Source organism: Cebus imitator, unplaced genomic scaffold (assembly GCF_001604975.1).
Source record: "Cebus imitator isolate Cc_AM_T3 unplaced genomic scaffold, Cebus_imitator-1.0 Scaffold463, whole genome shotgun sequence".
Classification (NCBI taxonomy): Eukaryota; Metazoa; Chordata; class Mammalia; order Primates; family Cebidae; genus Cebus; species Cebus imitator.
In genome coordinates this window covers 488,607-507,925 of record NW_016107778.1, presented here as the reverse complement: position 1 = coordinate 507,925, position 19,319 = coordinate 488,607, and the positions used below count along the sequence as shown (strand labels likewise).

Here is a 19,319-nt window from a genome sequence, read left to right as displayed (position 1 = left end):
TAGAAATTATAAAACTGCAGATCTCATTGAAAGAAATAATAACTACATTTGAAAGCTGCAATAATAGGTGAAACCATGTAGAAGAAAGAATCTTAGAACTTCAAAATCTTTTGAAATACTCCAATTAAATAAAAATAAATTTAAAAGAATGAGCAAATCTTTTATGACATTTGGGAAAACATACAGTGACCAAATTTACAAATTATTGGTATCCCCTAGGTCAAAGAAACAAAGAAAGAATTAGAGGACCTATTTAATAAAATAATAGAGGAAAACTTTCTAAGTCTAGTAAGAGATTTATTATTATTATTATTATTATTTCAATAGTTTTGGGGAAATTGATGGTGTTCGCTTACATGGATAAGTTCTTTTATGGTGATTTCTGAGATTTTGGTCCACCCATCACTTTAATAGTTTACACTAAACTATTCAATAACTAAACAGTACCTAATGTATAGTCTTTTATCCCTTACCCTTCTCCCAACCTTTTTCTTGAGTAGTCAAAATCTATTGTAACATTCTCATGCCTTCTATCAAGAGATTTAGACATCAGATAAGAGAGCCTCAATGAACCCCAGACATCGAACTTCAAGTGCATAAAGGTCTTCCCCACACCATGTAATAATCAAGCTGTCTAAAGTCAAAGTTAAAAAGCAAATTCTAAAAACAGTGAGATAAAAGTGTCCAATCTCCTAAAAATTAAACTCCATCAGGCTAACAGTCGATTTTTCAGCAGAAACCTTATAGGCCAGAAGATAGTGTGATGATATATTCAAAGTGCTGACAAAAAAAATACTGCCACCCAGCAGCAAAATTATTCTTCGGAAATGAAAGAAAACTAAAGCATTTCCAAGCAACAAATGCTGAGGAAATTTGTTACCACTAGGCTAGTACTACAACAAATGTTCAAGGGAGTCTTAAACCTAGAAGCAATAGGACAACATTCACCATTATGTAATTACACAAAGTATAAAATTCACTGGGAAAGCAATCAAGCAAAGGAAGAACAAAAAGAACCCAAACGGTACCACTATGGAAATTGACCAATTCACAATGAAAATAAAAGAAAAAGAAACAAAGAACATATAAAACAACCAAAAACATTAACAATAAGACAGAAACAAAGTCTCACATATTAATAACAATCTTGAATGTAAATGGGTTAAATTTTTCATTTAAAAGGCCACTCTGGAAAGCAGTTTGGAGAGTCCTCAAAGAACTTAGAACTATCACTCAATCCTGAAATCTCACCACTTGGTATACACCCAAAGGAAAATACATCATCCTACCAAAAATACACACGCACTCATATGTTTAACACATGAATATTCACAATAGGAAAGGCACAAAATCATCCTATATGCCGTTTAACAATGGACTGAGTAAAGAAAGTAGGGTACATATAAACCATGGAATAATTTGTAGCCATAAAAAATATAATTGTGTCCTTTGCAGCAACATGGATGCAGCATGTAAGTAAAGTAACACAGAAACAGAAAACCAAATACCACATGTTCTCACTGATAATTGGGTGCTAAACATTGGGTACACATGGACATAAAGAAGGGAACAACAGACACTGGAGAATATGAGGGGGAGGAGTTTGGAGGGGAGGAAGGGTTTAAAAACTACAAATCAAGTACTATGCTTACTACCTCGGTGATGGGATTATTTATATAGCAAACATCAGTGATGCTCAATTTACCCATGTAACAAACCTGCACATGTACCTTTGAACCTAAAATAAAAGTTTGGAGTCTCAAACTCCTAGACTCAAGCAATCCTCCTGCCTGGGCCTCCCAAAATGCTGGGATTGCAGTTGTGAGTCACCGTATCTGTCTTAAGAAATTTCCTGATTTCTATCTTCATTTCTCTCTTGACTCAAGCACATTTAATTTCCATGTGCTTGTATAGCTTACCAATTTCCTCTTGGTATGAATTTCGTATCAAGAAATCTTAGAAAAGGCCCATATATACCGTACATAAATATACATATATTCTTCAGAAATGAAGGAAAAATAAAGCATTTCCAAAAAACAAATGCATATACATATATATGCATAAAATATGTATTTTTAAACACAAAAATATGCTGCTCACTAAAAAAAACTGTCCTTACCAGCAAACATACACGTATACACACATGAAAGTAAAGAGATGGAAGAAGATATCTCATGCAAATGAAAACTCAAAGCAAGCAGGTGTAGCGATATTTTTATGAGGTAAAACAAATTTTAAGTCAAAACAGTAAACAAAAAAGACAAAGTTGTTACATAATAATGTGAATCAATCAAGTAAATACAACATTTCCACATATATGTATACCCAACACTGGAACACTCAGATTCATAAAGCAAATATTAATAAATCTAGAGAGAGAGATTAACTGCAATACAGCAACAGTGTGGGAATTCACCCCACTCCCAGAATTAGATAGATTATCTAGACAGAACATCAATAAGAAAAAATTCAGATTTAAACTGGACTTTTGGCCAAATGGACCTAACAAACATTTACAGATCATTCTGTTCAACAACTGCAGAATGGGATAAAACTGGAAATTTATACCAAGAGGAAATTGTAAGCTATACAAGCACATGGAAATTAAATGTGCTTGAGAATAACTGTTGAGTCAAGAGAGAAATGAAGATAGAAATCAAGGAATTTCTTGAGGCCAGGTGTGTTGGCTCACACCTATAATCCCAGTAGTTTGGGAGGCCGAGGCAGGAGGATTGCTTGAGTCTAGGATTTTGAGACCATCCTGGGCAAGATAATGAGATCCCATCTTTACAAAAGAAGAAAAAAAATTACTTGAAATAAATGAAAATGAAAATGTTCCAAAATCTGTGAGACCCATACAGGAAAAGCAGTGGGAAGAGAAAAGTTTATAGAAATAAATGTCTACATTTAAGAACTGCAAAATTGCAAATCAACAATGTAACAGTGTACCTCAAGGAACCAGACAAAACCTAACCGAAATTAGCAGAAGAAAAGAAATAATAAGTATCAGAGCAGCATTAATGATAAGTAAAAAATACAAAGTATCAATGAAGCAAAAAGTAAATTGACAATCCACTAGCTATACTAACCAAGATGAGAGAAGACCCTAATAAAAAATAAGAAGTGAAAAAGGAGACATTGCAGCTGATACCACTGAAATACAAAAATATCACCAGAGACTATTATGAACAGCTATATGCTGACAACTTTGCAAACCTTGAGAAAATACATGAATTTCTGAAAACATACAACCTCCCAAGATTTAACCAGGAAGATACCAAAAACTTGAACAGACCAATAACAAGTAGTGAGATTTAATAAGTAATAAAATATCTTCCAATAAAGAAAAGCTAAGTACCAGGTGGATTCACTGAATTCTACCAAATGTACAAAAAATTTATACCAATCCTCCTGAGGCTATTTCAGAAAAGTGAAGAGGAGGGAATTCTGCCTAACTCATTCAATAAGGCCAGCAAAAACCAGACAAGGACACAAGAAAAAAAGAAAACTGCAGGCCAGTATCTCTGATGAACAAAGATGATAAAACTCGGAATAAAATACTTGCAAACCAAATAAAACAGCACATGAAAAAGATAATAAACAAAAATCACATTGGATTTATGCCAGGGATGCAGGTATGGTTTAACATGTATAAATTAATAAATGTGATACATCACATGACCAGAATAAAGGACAAAAACCATATGACTGTTTCAATAGATGCAGAAAAAAAACACTCAATAAATTTCAACATCCCTTCATGATAAAAACTCTCAACAAAGGAGGCATAGAAAGAATATACCTCAACATAATAAATGCCCTATATGATGAATCCACAGCTAACATGTTACTGAGTGGGGAAAAGTTAAAAGTCTTTCGTCTTATATCTCAAATAAAAAAAGATGCCCACTTTCACTGCTTCTATTCAGCACAGTGCTAGAAGTTCTAGCTAGAGCAATCAGACAAAGGAAAAAAATAAAAAGTATCCAAATTGGAAAAAAGAAAGTCAAGTTGTCTCTCTTTGCTTATGATATGTTCTTATATTTAGAAAATCCTGAAGACTTCACAAAAGAACTCTTAGATTTAATAAATGAACTTAGTAAAGTTACAGGATACAAAATCAACATACAAAGATTGTTAGCATTTTTATACATTAAAAATGATCTAGCTGAGAATGAAGTGAAAAAGACAATCTCATTTATGATAGCTCAAAAAGAAAAGAAATAAGAATAAATTTAATATAGGAGATAAAATATCTGTACAAGGAAAACTACAAAACACAGATGAAAGAAACTTAAGATGACATAATCAAATGATAAAACATCCCATGTTCATGGGTAAGAATAATCAATGTTATTAAAGTGACCATGTTGCCCAAACTATCTACAAATTGAATGTAATATCAATCAAAATACCAATGGCATTATTCACAAAAAAAATTTAAAAAGACACTTTAAAAATCTACATGAAACCCAAACAGAGCCTGAATAGCCAAAGCAATCCTGAGAAGAGTGAACAAAAATGCAAGCATCAAGTTGCCTAACTTGAAAATATATTACAGGTTGAGAGGAGGACAAGAGTTGAACAGCAACCAATCAGATACTATACTCACTTCCTGGATGATGAGATTATTCATACACCAAGCCTCAGTGACACACACTTTATCCATGTAACAAACCTGAACATATTATTATTTTAACTTTCATTTTAGGTTCAACGAGTACATGATATATATTATTAGGTATATATTTTATATTATATAATTATAAATATTTTTATATTCATATTTATTTTGATAGTACATATATATGCTACAGTAACCAAAACAGCATGATATTGGTATAAAAATAGAGACACTGACAAGTGGAACAGAAAAGTAATCAAGAAATAAAGTTATACAGCCATGTATACTTTTTTTTTTTTAATTGCATTTTAGGTTTTGGGATACATGTGAAGGACATGCAAGATTGTTGCATAGGTACACACATGGCAGTGTGGTGATTTGCTGCCTTCCTCCCCTTCACCTACATCTGGCATTTCTCCCCATGCCATCTCTCCCCACCTCCCCACTCCCCTGTCCCTCCCCTATTCCCCCCCAACAGACCCCAGTGTGTAGTGTTCCCCTCCTTGTGTCCATGTGTTCTCATTGTTCAACACCTGCCTATGAGTGAGAACATGTGGTGTTTGATTTTCTGCTCTTGTGCCAGTTTGCTGAGAATGATGGTTTCCAGGTTCATCCATGTCCCTACAAAGGACACAAACTCATCATTTTTGATGGCTGCATAATATTCTGTGGTGTATATGTACCACATTTTCCCTGTCCAGTCTATCATCGATGGGCATTTGGGTTGGTTCCAGGTCTTTGCTATTGTAAACAGTGCTGCAATGAACATTCGTGTGCATGTGTCCTTATAGTAGAACGATTTATAATCCTTTGGATATATACCCAGTAATGGGATTACAGCCACATATTCTTAAACAAAGCTGACAAGAATTTGCATTGGGGAAAAGGAAACTCTTCAATAAATGGTGCTGGGAATATTGGAAAGTCATATGCACATGAATGAAACTTGACTTCTATCTCTCACTATGTTCAAAAATCAACTCAAAATATGTTTAAGTCTTAAACATAACACCCAAAACTATACTACTAGAAGAAAATATGAAAAAAAAAAACTGTTCTGGACATTGCTCTAAGCAAGGGATTTGTTATCCATCCTCAAAAGCATAGGCAACATAAACAAAAATAGAGAAATGGGGCTTAAACTAAAAAGCTTCTACACAGTAAAAATAAATAAATAAATAATAACAAAGTGAAGAGACAACCTGTTGAATGGCAGAAAGTATTTCTAATCTATTTATCTGACAGGGAACAAATATGCAGAATATAAAATGAACTCAAACAAATCAACAGGAAAACAAATAACTTCAATAAATGTGGGCAAAGGACATGAATAGATATTTCTTAAAAGGTGATATGCAACTGAATAACAGGTATATGAAAAATCCTGAACATCACTAGTCACCAGAAAAATGAGTATCAAACCTAGTATGATGTTATCTTATGCCAGACAGAGTGACTATTTTTTTAAAATACAAAAAAAACTAAATAAATAGAAACCACACATTTTGACAAAAAGGTTAGAAAAAAATGTCTTATATACTGTTGGAGGGAATGTAAACTAATACAAACACTATGAAAAACAGTGTGGAAAGTTAAAACAAGCAAACAAAAGAAAAAAACCTAAATGTAGAATTTTACCATTCACTTTAGCAATCCTACTACTGGGTATCTACCCAAAGGAAAACAAATCAATATATCAAAGGAATACCTGTACTCACACGTTTACTGGGGCACTCTATTCACAATACCAAAGATACGGATTGAATCCAAGTATCCCTCAATGGATGAATGGGCAAAGAAAATGCACATATACACACTGAAATAGTTTTATCCATTAAAAAAATGAAATCACATTATTTGCAGCAACATGGATGGAACTGGAGGTCATCATCTTAAGTAAAATAAGCTGAGCATAAAAAGACAAATGTCACATGTTCTCATTTATATGTAGGAGCTAAAAAATTTGAACACAAGGAGGTAGAGTATGGAAAAATACATAATATAGTCTGGAAAGGTGAGTGGGAGGATATGGGAGGATGAAGAGAAGTGGGCTAAAGGGTACAAACATAAAGTAAGATAGAAGGAACAAATTCAATGTTTGATAGCAGAGTAGGATGACTATAAAGAATATATTTGATTTTGGTAGTGGACATTTGCTAAATACCCTGACTTGATCACTACGCATTATATACATATAAAAAAATTATCATGTAGTCTGTAAATTTGAACAAATAAAAATAAAATATAAATAAGAAAAAACAAACTGAGATATCACTTCATATCTTTTGTGATGGCCATTGTAAGGCAAACACACAAAAATAAATGTCGGCTAGGATGTGGAAACTTGAGTCCCTGTACAGTGTTAATTGGACTGCAAAATTGTGCGACCACTATGTAAACAGTATGAAAATTCCCCAACATAGTAAAATAGAAATTTTAAGATATACTTTGTGATCAAAACTTTTATGTGTTGATATTTATTCAAAAGAATTAAAATGGTGATCTTAAGGGGATATTTTCACTATCATGTGAATTGCAGTACTATTGAAAATACCAAAATATGGACATCTTTAATGTCCATCAGTGGATGTATAGATAAACAAAATGTAGTATCTACACACAATGGAATATTATTCAATCTTTAAAAAGTAGGAATGCTGCCATATGTAACAACATAAATGAACCATGAGGAAATTATTCCAGGTGAAATAGTCCACTCACAGAATGATAATTACTCTATGTTTCTACTTCCATACGGCATGTAAAGTATTGAAACACATAGAAACAGACTGTCAAATAGTGATTGCTAAAGAGTGGGTGCTGGTGAGAATGGGTACTTGTTATTCTATGAGTATAATTTTTTATTTAGGGATGATAATTATATTCTAGGTGTCTAAAACATTGTGCCTCTATTTAATACTGTATCATATACTTTAAAATTTGTTAAAGGGTAGATTTCAAGTTAAGCATTTTTACCAAAATAATAGTTTTTAAACAACTATTGGAGAAATATGTACAATGCTAACATTAACTAAAAGAACATTAGAGTACCTGTATTAATTTCAGACATAGCAGATTTTCCAGTGAAGGAAATTATCAGGGATAAAAGGGAGCATTACATAATTATGAAGGGATTAATTCTCTAAAGACATAACAATCCTGTATGTGTATGAAACTAACAAAAGCATGTCAAAATATGTGAAGTGACAAATTATTGTGAGAAATACAAGAAGAAACAGGTGAATCTACTATTATATGTGAAGACTTCAATACTTTTTTATTAAAAATGGAAAGGTGAGGCAGAAAATTGTTAAGAACATAATTTAACTGAACTGCAAAATCAATCGGTTTGATGTAATTAACATCTGTGAACTACTAGCGACAACAGAACACAATTCTTCATCTGTAATGGAAAATTCACCAAGAAAACTCACATTCTGTACCATAAAACACATTAAATAGTTTAAGAGAATCAAGAGCATGCAAAAAAGGATGAGATCATGTATTTTGCAGGGACATGGATGGAGCTGAAGGCCATTATCCTTAAGAAACTAAGATAGGAAAAGAAAACCAAATACAGCATTTTCTTACTATTAGTGGGAGCTAAATGATGAGAATACAGGGATAAATAGAGGAAAACAACACACACTTTGACTTATTGGAGGGTGGAGTTGGAGGAGAGAGTATGTAATGGATGCTGGGCTTAATACCTGGGTGATGGGATAATCTGCACAGCAAGCCAACTACCATGGCACACATTTATTTATGTAACAAACCTGTACATGTATTCCTGAACTTAAAATAGAAGGTTTTTTAAAAAGCGTACAATATATGTTCTCAGTTTAATATTGAGATTAACTGGAAATCAGTAATGGAAAGAGGCCAGGCATGGTGGCTTATGCCTGTTATTCCAGAATTTTGAGAGGGCAAAGAAAGAGGATTGACTGAGCCCAGGAGTTTGAGACCAGCCTGGGGAAGGTAGCAGATAATAATAATAAAAAAAAAGAGTGGCTGGCATAGTGTTACTTGTCTGCTGTCTTTGCTACTCAGTGGGCTGAGGCTGCAGGATCACTTGAACCTGAACAGTCAAGACTGCAATAAGTCATGACTATGCCACTGCACTCAAGCATAGGCAACAGAGAGAAACCCTGTCTCAAAAAAAATAAATAAATACAATAAAATGACAGAAAGTTAGCTGAAACATCATTCAAATACTTTGATATTAAGCAACCTCCCTCTAAATGATTCATATGTCAAAGAAGAATTCTCAAGAGAAATTACATGATCATCTCAATAGACACAGAAAAAGCAGGTGATGGTATCCACAGCTGAGAGAGCTGAAGATTGATCACACCACATGACTCTTTGCAGATACTCTGCAGTACCAAGAGAAAGAGCACCATATCAAGAAAGCACCCTGTGGGACAAAAAAATCTGAGCAACAGCTCTTGAGCCCCAGATCTTCACTCTGACATAGTCTGACCAAATGAGAAGGAACCAGAGAAATAATTCTGGCAATATGACAAAACAAGTGTCCTTAACACCTCCCAAGAGATCACAGTAGATCACCAGCAATGGATCCAATCCTAGAATAAATTTCTGAATTGACAGAGAAAGAATTCAGAAGGTCAATTATTAAGCTACTCAAGGAGGGAAAAGAGAAAGATGAATACCAACTTAAAGAAATAATAATACCTTCTTTCCGGCGTTCAAGATGTCGAAGCGAGGACGTGGTGGGTCCTCTGGTGCGAAATTCCGGATTTCCTTGGGTCTTCCGGTAGGAGCTGTGATCAACTGTGCTGACAACACAGGAGCCAAAAACCTGTATATCATCTCTGTGAAGGGGATCAAGGGACGGCTGAACAGACTTCCCGCTGCTGGTGTCGGTGACATGGTGATGGCCACAGTCAAGAAAGGCAAACCAGAGCTCAGAAAAAAGGTACATCCAGCAGTGGTCATTCGACAACAAAAGTTATACCGGAGAAAAGATGCAGTGTTTCTTTATTCTGAAGATAATGCAGGGGTCATAGTGAACAATAAAGGCAAGATGAAAGGTTCTACCATTACAGGACCAGTAGCAAAGGAGTGTGCAGACCTGTGGTCCCAAACTGCATCCAATGCTGGCAGCATTGCATGATTCTCCAGTATATTTGTAAAAAATAAAAAACTTTAAAACCATTAAAAAAAAAAGAAATAATAATAATAATAAATTTTATTATTTTATATATATAAATATTAATTTTTTATATAAAAATGTTAAATTATTTTCTGGACAGAAAAAATTTCCAGAAAAATAGATAGCATTAAAAAAATCACAAATTCTGGAAATCAAGGACACACTTAGGAAAATGCAAAGTACACTGGAAAGTCTAAGCAATAAAATCAAACAAATAGAAGAAAGAACATCGGAGCTCAAAGACAAGGCTTTTGAATTAACCCAATCCAACAAACACAAAGAACAAAGAATTTAAAAAATTAACAAAGCCTCGAAGAAGATTGAAATTATGTTGAACAACCAAGCCTAAGAATAATTGGTGTTCTCAAGGGAAAAAGAGAAATATAACAGTTTGGAAAACATATTTGAAGAAACAATTGAGGAAAACTTCCCTGACCTTGCCAGGGATCTAGACATCTAAGTAAAAGAAGCTCAAAGAACACCCAGGAAATTTATTGCCAAAAGATTATCACCTAACCACATAGTCATGAGATTCTCTAAAGTCAAGATGAAGGAAAGAATCTTAAGAGCCATGAGGGAAAAGCATAACGTAACCTATAAAGGAAAACCTATCAGATAAACAGCAGATTTCTCGGCAGAAATTTTACAAGCTAGAAAACATTGAGGTACTATCTTTAGCCTCCATAAACAAGAAAATTTCCAGCCAAGAGTTTTGTATTCAGTGAAACTAAGTTACATAAATAAAGGAAAGATAAAATCCTTTTCAGAAAACAAATACTGAAAGAATTCATCACTACCAAGCCAGCACTACAAGAAGTGATAAAAGGAGCTCTAAATCATGAAACAAACCCTTGAAATACATCAAAGTAGAATCTCCTAAAAGCATAAATCTTACTGGATCTATAAAACAATAACATAATGAGAAAAAAGAACAAGGTATTCAGGCAACAACTAAAACAATGAATAGAATAGTACCTCACTTCTCAATACTAACTTTGAATGCTCTAAATACTCCACCTAAAAGAAACAGAATGGAGAAATGGAGAATAATTTACCAACCAGATATCTGCTATCTTCAGGAGACTCACCTAAAACATAAGGACTCACTTAAACTTAAGGTAAAGGAGTGGAAAAATATATTCCATGCAAATGGACACCAAAAGTGAGCAGTAGTAGCTATGTTTATATCAGACAAAATAGAATTTAGAGCAAGCACAGTTAAAAAGAACAAAAGGAGACATTATAAAATGATAAAAAGGAGTTGTCCAGGAAAATATTACTTTTCTGAATATATATGCACCTAACACTGGAGCTTCCAAGTCTACAAAACAATTAGTACTAGACCTTAGAAATGAGACAGACAGCAACACAATGATAATGGGGGACTTTGATATGCCACAGACAGCACTAGGCAGGTCATAAAGACAGAAAGTCAACAAAGAAACAATGGACTTAACCTATACCCTTAAAAAATGGACAACAGATATTTACAGAACATTTATACCTGAAAACTGCAGAATATACATTCTATTCATCAGCACATGAAAATTTCTCCAAGATAGGTTATAGGTTAGGCCACAAAACAAGTCTCAATAAATTTAAGACAATTGAAATTATGTTAAGTACTCTCAGACTACAGTAGAATAAAACTTAAGAAAATTGAAATTGTATTATGTACTCGTATACTACCATGGAATAAAATTGGAAATCAACTCCAAAATGAACCTTCAAAACCATGCAAATACATGGAAATTAAATAAACTGCTTCTTAGTCATCACTAGATCAACAATAAAATCAAGGTGAAAATTTAAAAATTCTTTGAACTAAATGCTAATAGTGACACAACTTAAAACCACTGAAACATGGAAAAAGCAGTGCTAAGAGGAACATTAAGAGCATTGAATGTCTACATCAAAAAGTCTGAAAAAACACAAATAGACAATATAAGGTCTCACCTCAAGGAACTAGAGAAATGGGAACAAACCAAATTCAAACCCAACAGAAGAGGAATAACAAACATCAGAGCAGAGCTAAATGACATTAAAACAACCAAACAAAAAAAGGACAAAAATACATAAAACTCTAGGTCTTTGCAAAGATAAACAAAATTGATAAATTATTAGTGAGATTAAGAAAAAAGAGAGAAGATTCAAATAAGCTAAATTAAAAATGAAATGAGAGATACTACTACCAAAACCACAGAAACACAAAAGGTTATTTAAGGCTACTATGAACACTTTTACACGTACAAACTAGAAATCTAGCAGAGATGGATAAATTCCTGGAAATACACAATCCTCCTACATTAAACCAGGAAGAAATAGAATCTTTGCACAGACCAGTAACAAGAAGCAAGGTTGAAACAGTAATAAAAAAAATTGCAACAACAACAGAAAAGTCCAGAAAGGTGTGGAGATTTATTTAAAAACTAAAAGAATATCTATTGTTTGATCCAGCAATCTTACTACTAGCTATCTTCCCAGAGGAAAAGAAGCCATGATATGAAAAATATACTCCCACATGCATGTTTATAGCAGCACAATTTGGACTTACAAAAATAGGAAACCAAATCTACTGCCCATCAATCGACAAATGGATAAATAAATATGGCAATCATTTTTATGTCTGAGTAGCATTCCATGTGGTATACACCACGTAAAAATGAATGAAATAATGGCATTTGCAGCAACCTGGATAGAATTGGAGACTATTATTCTAAGTGAAGTAACCCAGGAATGGAAAACCAAATATAATATGTTCTCATGCAGCTGTGGGAACTAAGCTATGAGGAAGCAAAGGCATAAGAAGGATACATTGGAATTTGGGGAGTCGGGGAAAGGACAGAGTCTGGTGAGGGTAGAACACTACACATCAGGTACAGTACACACTGCTCAGGTGATTGGTGCACCAAAATCTCAAATACACTAAAGAATTATTCGTGTAACCAAATACCACCTGTTCTCCGAAAAACTTATTGAAATTAATAATAATGATGGTAGTCACACACACACACACACACACACACACACACACACACACACGTCCAGGAACAGACAGATTCACAGATGAATCCTATTAGACATTCAAAGGAAAATTGGTACCAATTATATTGACACTATTCCAAAAGATAAAGAAAGAGAGAATCCTCCATAATCGTTCTATGAAGTCAGTATCACTCTAATACCAAGCCAGGGAAGCATATAATAAAAAAAAAAAGAAAGAAAAATACAGACCAGTGTCCCTGATGAAGATAGATGTAAAAAGTCTCAACAAAATACTAATGTATTTAATCCAATGGCATATAAAACATATAATCCACCATGACCAAGTAGGTTTTATACCAGAGATCCAGGGAAGGTTCACCATACGCAGGTCAATAAATGTGATACACCACTTAAACAGAATTAAAAACAAAAATTAAATGATTGTCTCAATAGTTGCAGGAAAAGACTTAGGCAAAATCTAACATCCCTTTATGAACAAAACCCTAAGTAAAATTATCATAGAAGGGACATACTTTAAGGTAATAAAAGCCATCTATGACAAAGCAACAGGCAACATTGTACCAAATGGCAAAAAGTTGAAAGCATTCCACTTGAAAACTGGAACAAGACAAGGATGCCCACTTTCACCAATTCTATTCAACATAGTACTGGAAGTCATAGCCAGAGAAATCAGACAAGAGATAGAAATGAGTCATCTAAATCAGTAAAGAGAAGGTCAAACTGTCACTGTTTGCTAATAATATAATCATAACATAATATAATATAGAAAACCCTAAAGACTCATCCAAAATGCTCAAAGAACTTATAAATGAATTCAGTAAATTTTCAAGATACAAAATAAATGTACATGAATCAGTAGCATTGCTATACACCAAGAGCAAACAAGAGGAATCACATCAAGAACTCAACTCCTTTTTACAATAGCTGTAAAATAAAATAAAATACTTAGGAATATACCTAACCAAGGAGGTAAAATACCTCTACAAGGAAAACTACAAAACACTGATAAAAGAAATTATAGATGACACAAACAAATGGAAACACATCCCCCATGCTTATGGATGGCTAGAATTAATATTGTGAAAATGACCATACTACCAAAAGCAATGTACAAATTTAATGCAATTCTCATCAAAATGCCACCATTACTCCTCACAGAACTAGAAAAAAATATCCTAAGATTTACATGGAACCAAAAAAGACCCCACAAATCCAATGCAAGACTAAACAAAAGGAACAAATCTGAGGCATCACATTACCTGACTTCAAACTGTACTATAGGGCCATAGTCACCAAAACAGCACAGTAGTGGCATAAAAATAGGCACATAGATAAATGGAACAGAATAGATAACCCATAAATAAACCCAAATACCTACAGACAACTGATCTGCAACAAGGCAAACAAAAGCTTAGTGAGGAAATGACACTCTATTCAACAAATGGTGCTGGGATAATTGGCAAACCACATGTAGAGAATAAAACTGAATCCTCATCTCTCACCTTATACAAAAATCAACTCAAGGTGGATCAAAGATTTAAATCTTCTAAGACCCAGGATCATAAATATTCTAGGAGACAACATGGGAAAAACCTTTCTAAACATTGGCTTAGGCAAAGACTTTATGACCAAAACCCAAAAGCAAATGCAAGAAAAACAAAGATAAAGGGGTGGAACTTAATTAAACACAGAATTAAACTAAAAAGGTCTGCACAGCAAAAGAAACAATCAGCAAAGTAAACAGACAGCCCACAGAGTAGGAGAAAATCTTCTAAATCTATGTATCTGACAAAGAACTAATATCCAGAATGTACAAGGAACTCAAACAAATTAGCAAGAAAAAATAGAAAAACAATCTTATCAAGAGAACTTTTTAAAATACTTTCAACTAGAAAAAAAATGAAAATACTAATTACAAAAATTTGTGGGATACAGTGAAAGAAATGCTTAAAGGGAAATTCATAGTATTGAATGCTTATATTATACAACAATAAAGATCTAAAACTGAGGATCTGAGCTTCTTCTACCAGAGGATACTAGGAAGAGACTAGCAAATTAAATTCAAGCCATTATGGAAAATAGTATAGAAGTTTCTCAATATGTTAAAAATGGAACTACCATATGACCCAGAAATTCCTCTTCTGGGTATGTACCCAAAGGAAATGAAATCAACACCTCACAGAGAAATCTGCACTCCTATGCTTATTGTTCATTCATAATATCCAAAATATGGAAACAATCTAAAACTTGTTGACAGGTGAATTCGTCTGTTTTCATACTTCAATAAAAAACTGTCTGAGACTGGGTAACTTATAAAAGAAAGAGGTTTAATTGACTCACAATTCAGCATAGCTGTGGAAACCTCAGAAAACTTACAATCATGGTGGAAGGCAAAGAGAAAGAAAGGCGCCTTCTTCACAAGGCATCAGGAAGCAGATGTGCCAAGCAAAGGGGAAATATCCCCTTATAAAACCATCAGATCTTATGAGAATTCACTCACTATCACAAGAATAGCTTGGGGAAAGCTGCTCCCATGATTTAATTACCTCTGCCTGATCTCTCCCTTGACACTCAGGGATAGTGGAGATTATGGGGATTACAATTCAAGATGAGATTTGGGTAGGGATGCAAAGCCTTACCATATCAATCAGTGACTATAAATGAATAGTGATATACAGTCATGAACTACATAATGCCATTTCAAAATAGAAAGCATGAAGCTCAAGTGAGTTGACTGGTGAATTTTCTCAGACATTTAAGGAAGAAATTGTGTGAATTTTCTACAGTGTTTTTTAGATTTTGCAAGAAAAATGAATACTTTTAAATTCATTTTGTGAGGCCATCATTACTATAAGGCCTACACCACAGAAAAACACAATAAAGGAAAACTATTGACCAATTTCTTTCATAAACAGATGCAAAAATTTTCAACAGAATATTAGCAGCTGATGTCCAACTACGTATAAAAATAATTATTCACCACAAGTAAGTGGTATTTATTCCAGGCATGCAAGGCTGATTTAACATTCAAAAGTCATTAATGTGAGATTACAAAGGAACTGGAAAGCCTGAATGAACAGAAAGAGGGTAGGTTCCTGAACTGAGCATCAAAGATGTAATGCCCTAGGTCCAAGAGCTCAAATCCTGCAATTAAATTATATGTTAGGAGAAAAATGGCAGCTAAGAGGCAGGACTAAATTGCAGCTTCCACTCAGACAGACAGAGTACTGTATGGAGACTCACAATATAAGCTTTTGCTCCAAGAACTACTTCAGGAACATACCGGGAAAACGGAGAGAATCCACAGACCCCTTGAAGAAAGCAACCTGCTGCTAGAGGCTCCATGAGATAGCTAAAAAACTGTGAGTGCCCAAAATGTGAGGGGGGAAAGTCTGCTCCCAAACACACATCCTTATGGGGGAACCTGAGGGTCTAGATTATGGGAGAAGGATTTCACCTTACATAGAGCTGAGATAAATTTAGAGATGCAAGTGAAATGTAGAGTTAGAGGGAAGCAGCAGGGAGAGCTCTGTGGGCACTCTTGGCCCCCAGGGAAGCCATTTCTGACTTTCTCTCACAGGGGTGTTTTTGGTAGGGCTGCCAATAGAATTGGAGAAAGACCACAGGGAGAAGAAAACTTCCAGATGAACTTTGTAACAATTTCAACTGGCCACAAAGTTTCCTGGACAGAATTTGTGGAGGGGTGAATGGGGAGTGCAGATACCAGCGCAGAAACCAAGGCAGGAGGCAAGTTGAGAAACCTGAAAGCCCTGCTTGCTTTCCCAGCTGAGGGTTTGTAGCCTGGGGCAAGTTCCCCTGTTCATCAGCTGTCTTTATGTAAACTTGATGCTGTTGGGGGTGTACAGTGGGAGTAAGACTTGCATTTTTGGCTGCATGGGAGTTGGGTGAGGTCTCTCACTCTCAGCTTTCCCTCACTTATCTGATGTCCTGTATGACAGCCATAGTCCTTCCAGGAGTGTAACTTTATCAGCCTGAGAAACAGACCTCCATCCCCCACAGCAGCTAAAGCAAGCACTGTCCAAGGAGAGTCTGAGTTCAGACAGCCTACCCCTTCTCCAACCTGGTGGTCTTTCTCTACCCACCCTGGTAGCCAAAGGTAAATGACATAATCTCTTGGGAAAACTGTGGCCCCCATCCATCACATGAGGAACCTGAATACTTATCCAGATGCTCCTAGGGCAAGCTTGTATCTACCACAGCTGATGCTGTTTTGAAAGCACCATCTGCTGACTAAACCGACACAAAACCATCAAAGGCCAACCAACACAAAACCATCAACTAAACAAAGCTACAACCAAACCGTCACAGAGTCCACTTCACTTCCTTGCTACTTTTTTGATTAAACTAAATAGCTTCTTCACCGTGAAAGAAATAATCAGCAGAGTAAACAGACAACCTACAGAATGGGAGAAAACTTTGCAAACCATGCATCCAACAAAGGACTAATATCCAGAATCTACAAGGAACTCAAACAAATCAGCAAGATAAAAACTAACAATCCCATCCAAAAGCGGGCTAAGGACATGAATAGATAATTCTCAAAAGAAAATATAAAAATGGCCAACAAACATATTTAAAAATGCTCAACATCACTAATGATCAGGGAAATGCAAATCAAAACCACAATGCAATACCTCCTTACTCCTTCAAAAAATGGCCATAAATGAATAGTGAAATGAAAAATATAAAAAGAATATATGTTGGTGTGGATGTAGTGAAAAGGGAATATTTTTACACTTTTGGTGGGAATGTAAACTAGTACAACTATGGAAAGTTGTATGGAGATTTAGTAAGGAACTAAAAGTAGATCTACTATTTCATACAGCAATCCCACTACTGGCTATTTACCCAGAGGAAAAAAAGTCATTATACAAAAAAGATACTTGCACATTCATGTTTATAAGCAGCACAATTTGCAATTGCAAAAATATGGAACCAGCTCAAATACCCATCAATCAATGAATAAAGAAAATTTATATATATATATATATATATATATGCACATGTATATATACATACACATACACACCCATATATACATACATACCATGGAATACTATTCAGCCATAAAAAGGAATGAAATAATGGCATTCACAGAAACATGGAATAGTGTTGGAGACAATTATTCTAAGTGAAGTAACTCAGGAATGGAAACAGAACATCATATGTTCTCACTCATGAGTTGGAGCTAAGCTATGAGGATGCAAAGACATAAGAATGATACAATGGACTTGAGAAACTTGTGGTAAAAAGTGGGAGAGGTGAAGGGAAAGGCTACACATTGGGTACAATGTACATTGCTCTGGTGATGGATGCATCGAAATCTCAGAAATTAACACTAAAGAACTTCTCCATTTCACCAAACACCACCTGTTCTCCCAAAATCTATTGAAATAACAAATTTTTTAAAAATCATTGATCATTAATGTAACCTATTACATTATCAGACTGAAGAAAAATATCATATTCATGTAAATAGCTACCAAAAAAGCATTTCTCAAAATCCACATTCCATTTATAATTTTTTAAAAAAAAAACCTTTTAGCAAATCAGGAATAGAGAACTTCCTCAACTTGCTTTCTGAAAAATGTAAAAGAAACCTAAACCTAACATTATGCTTAATGGGAAGAAACTAGAAGCTTTCCTGCTAAGATGAGAAGTAAGACAAGAATGTCCTTTCTAACCACTACTTTTCAATGTTATGCTAAATGTCTTAGCTTATGCAATATGACATGAAAAGGAAATAGATTATATACATATTGGGAAGAAAAAATAAAACTAGTATTTTTAAATGGGTGACCTAATTGCCTATACAGAAAATTTCAGTTGACCAAAAAAGCTTTTTGAACCAAAAAACAATTATAGCAAAGTTTCAGGATACAAGATTAATATACAAAACTCAATTGCTTTCCTACATCCCATTAACAAGAGGAATTTGAAATGAAAAACACAATTCCATTTACATTAGCACCCAAGAAATAAAATTCTTGGGTATAAATAAAACAAAATATGTACATGATATAGGAGGAAAACTACAAAACTCTGATTAAAAAAAAAGAAGAACTAAATAAATGGGAAGATATTTTATGTTCATGGATGGTAAGACAATATTTTCAAGATCTTATTTTATTACAAACTTATCTATAGGTTTAACGCAATTCCAATAAAAATTCCAAGAAGTCATTTTATAAATATTGACAAAGTGATTCTGAAATTTATATGAGAAGGCAAAAGACTCAGAATAGCTAACTTAGAATTGAGGAACAAGGAAAATCAATCGAAGATGGCCGTTTAGGAACAGCTCAGGATTGCAGCTCTCAGTGAAAGCGCAGAGGGTGAGTGGACGCCGTGTTTTTATTGCCCACAGACTAGGAAATTCCCGGGCAGAGGTGCTCCACGGTCACCAGCGCGGCTGTTTCGGCCAGCGCGGCTGTGCCCCGCGCGGCTGCTTTGTCGGCGCCCCGGAGCCGCGGTTCTCCGTACAAAATACAC

General features: G+C 34.6%; 2 protein-coding genes and 1 pseudogene across 4 annotated transcripts in view; 2 read left to right on the top strand and 1 right to left on the bottom strand.

Moving 5' to 3' along the window:
• Nucleotides 1–19,319, top strand: part of ZC3H12B (zinc finger CCCH-type containing 12B) — a 500,390-nt gene that overhangs the window by 273,370 nt on the left and 207,701 nt on the right. The gene's annotated exons all lie outside the window — the stretch shown is intronic.
• On the top strand, nucleotides 9,323–9,806 carry LOC108291696 (60S ribosomal protein L23-like). The gene has a single exon (XM_017512147.2). It carries the CDS (start codon nucleotides 9,339–9,341, stop codon nucleotides 9,759–9,761), a length of 423 nt encoding a protein of 140 aa, XP_017367636.1. The 5' UTR covers nucleotides 9,323–9,338; the 3' UTR covers nucleotides 9,762–9,806.
• The window catches only part of LOC108291679, a 51,814-nt pseudogene continuing 51,690 nt past the window's right edge, over nucleotides 19,196–19,319 (bottom strand).

Coding starts and splice junctions, on each gene's coding strand:
- LOC108291696 (XM_017512147.2), top strand. CDS start 9,339: ATGTCGAAGCGAGGACGTGGTGGGTCCTCTGGTGCGAAATTCCGGATT.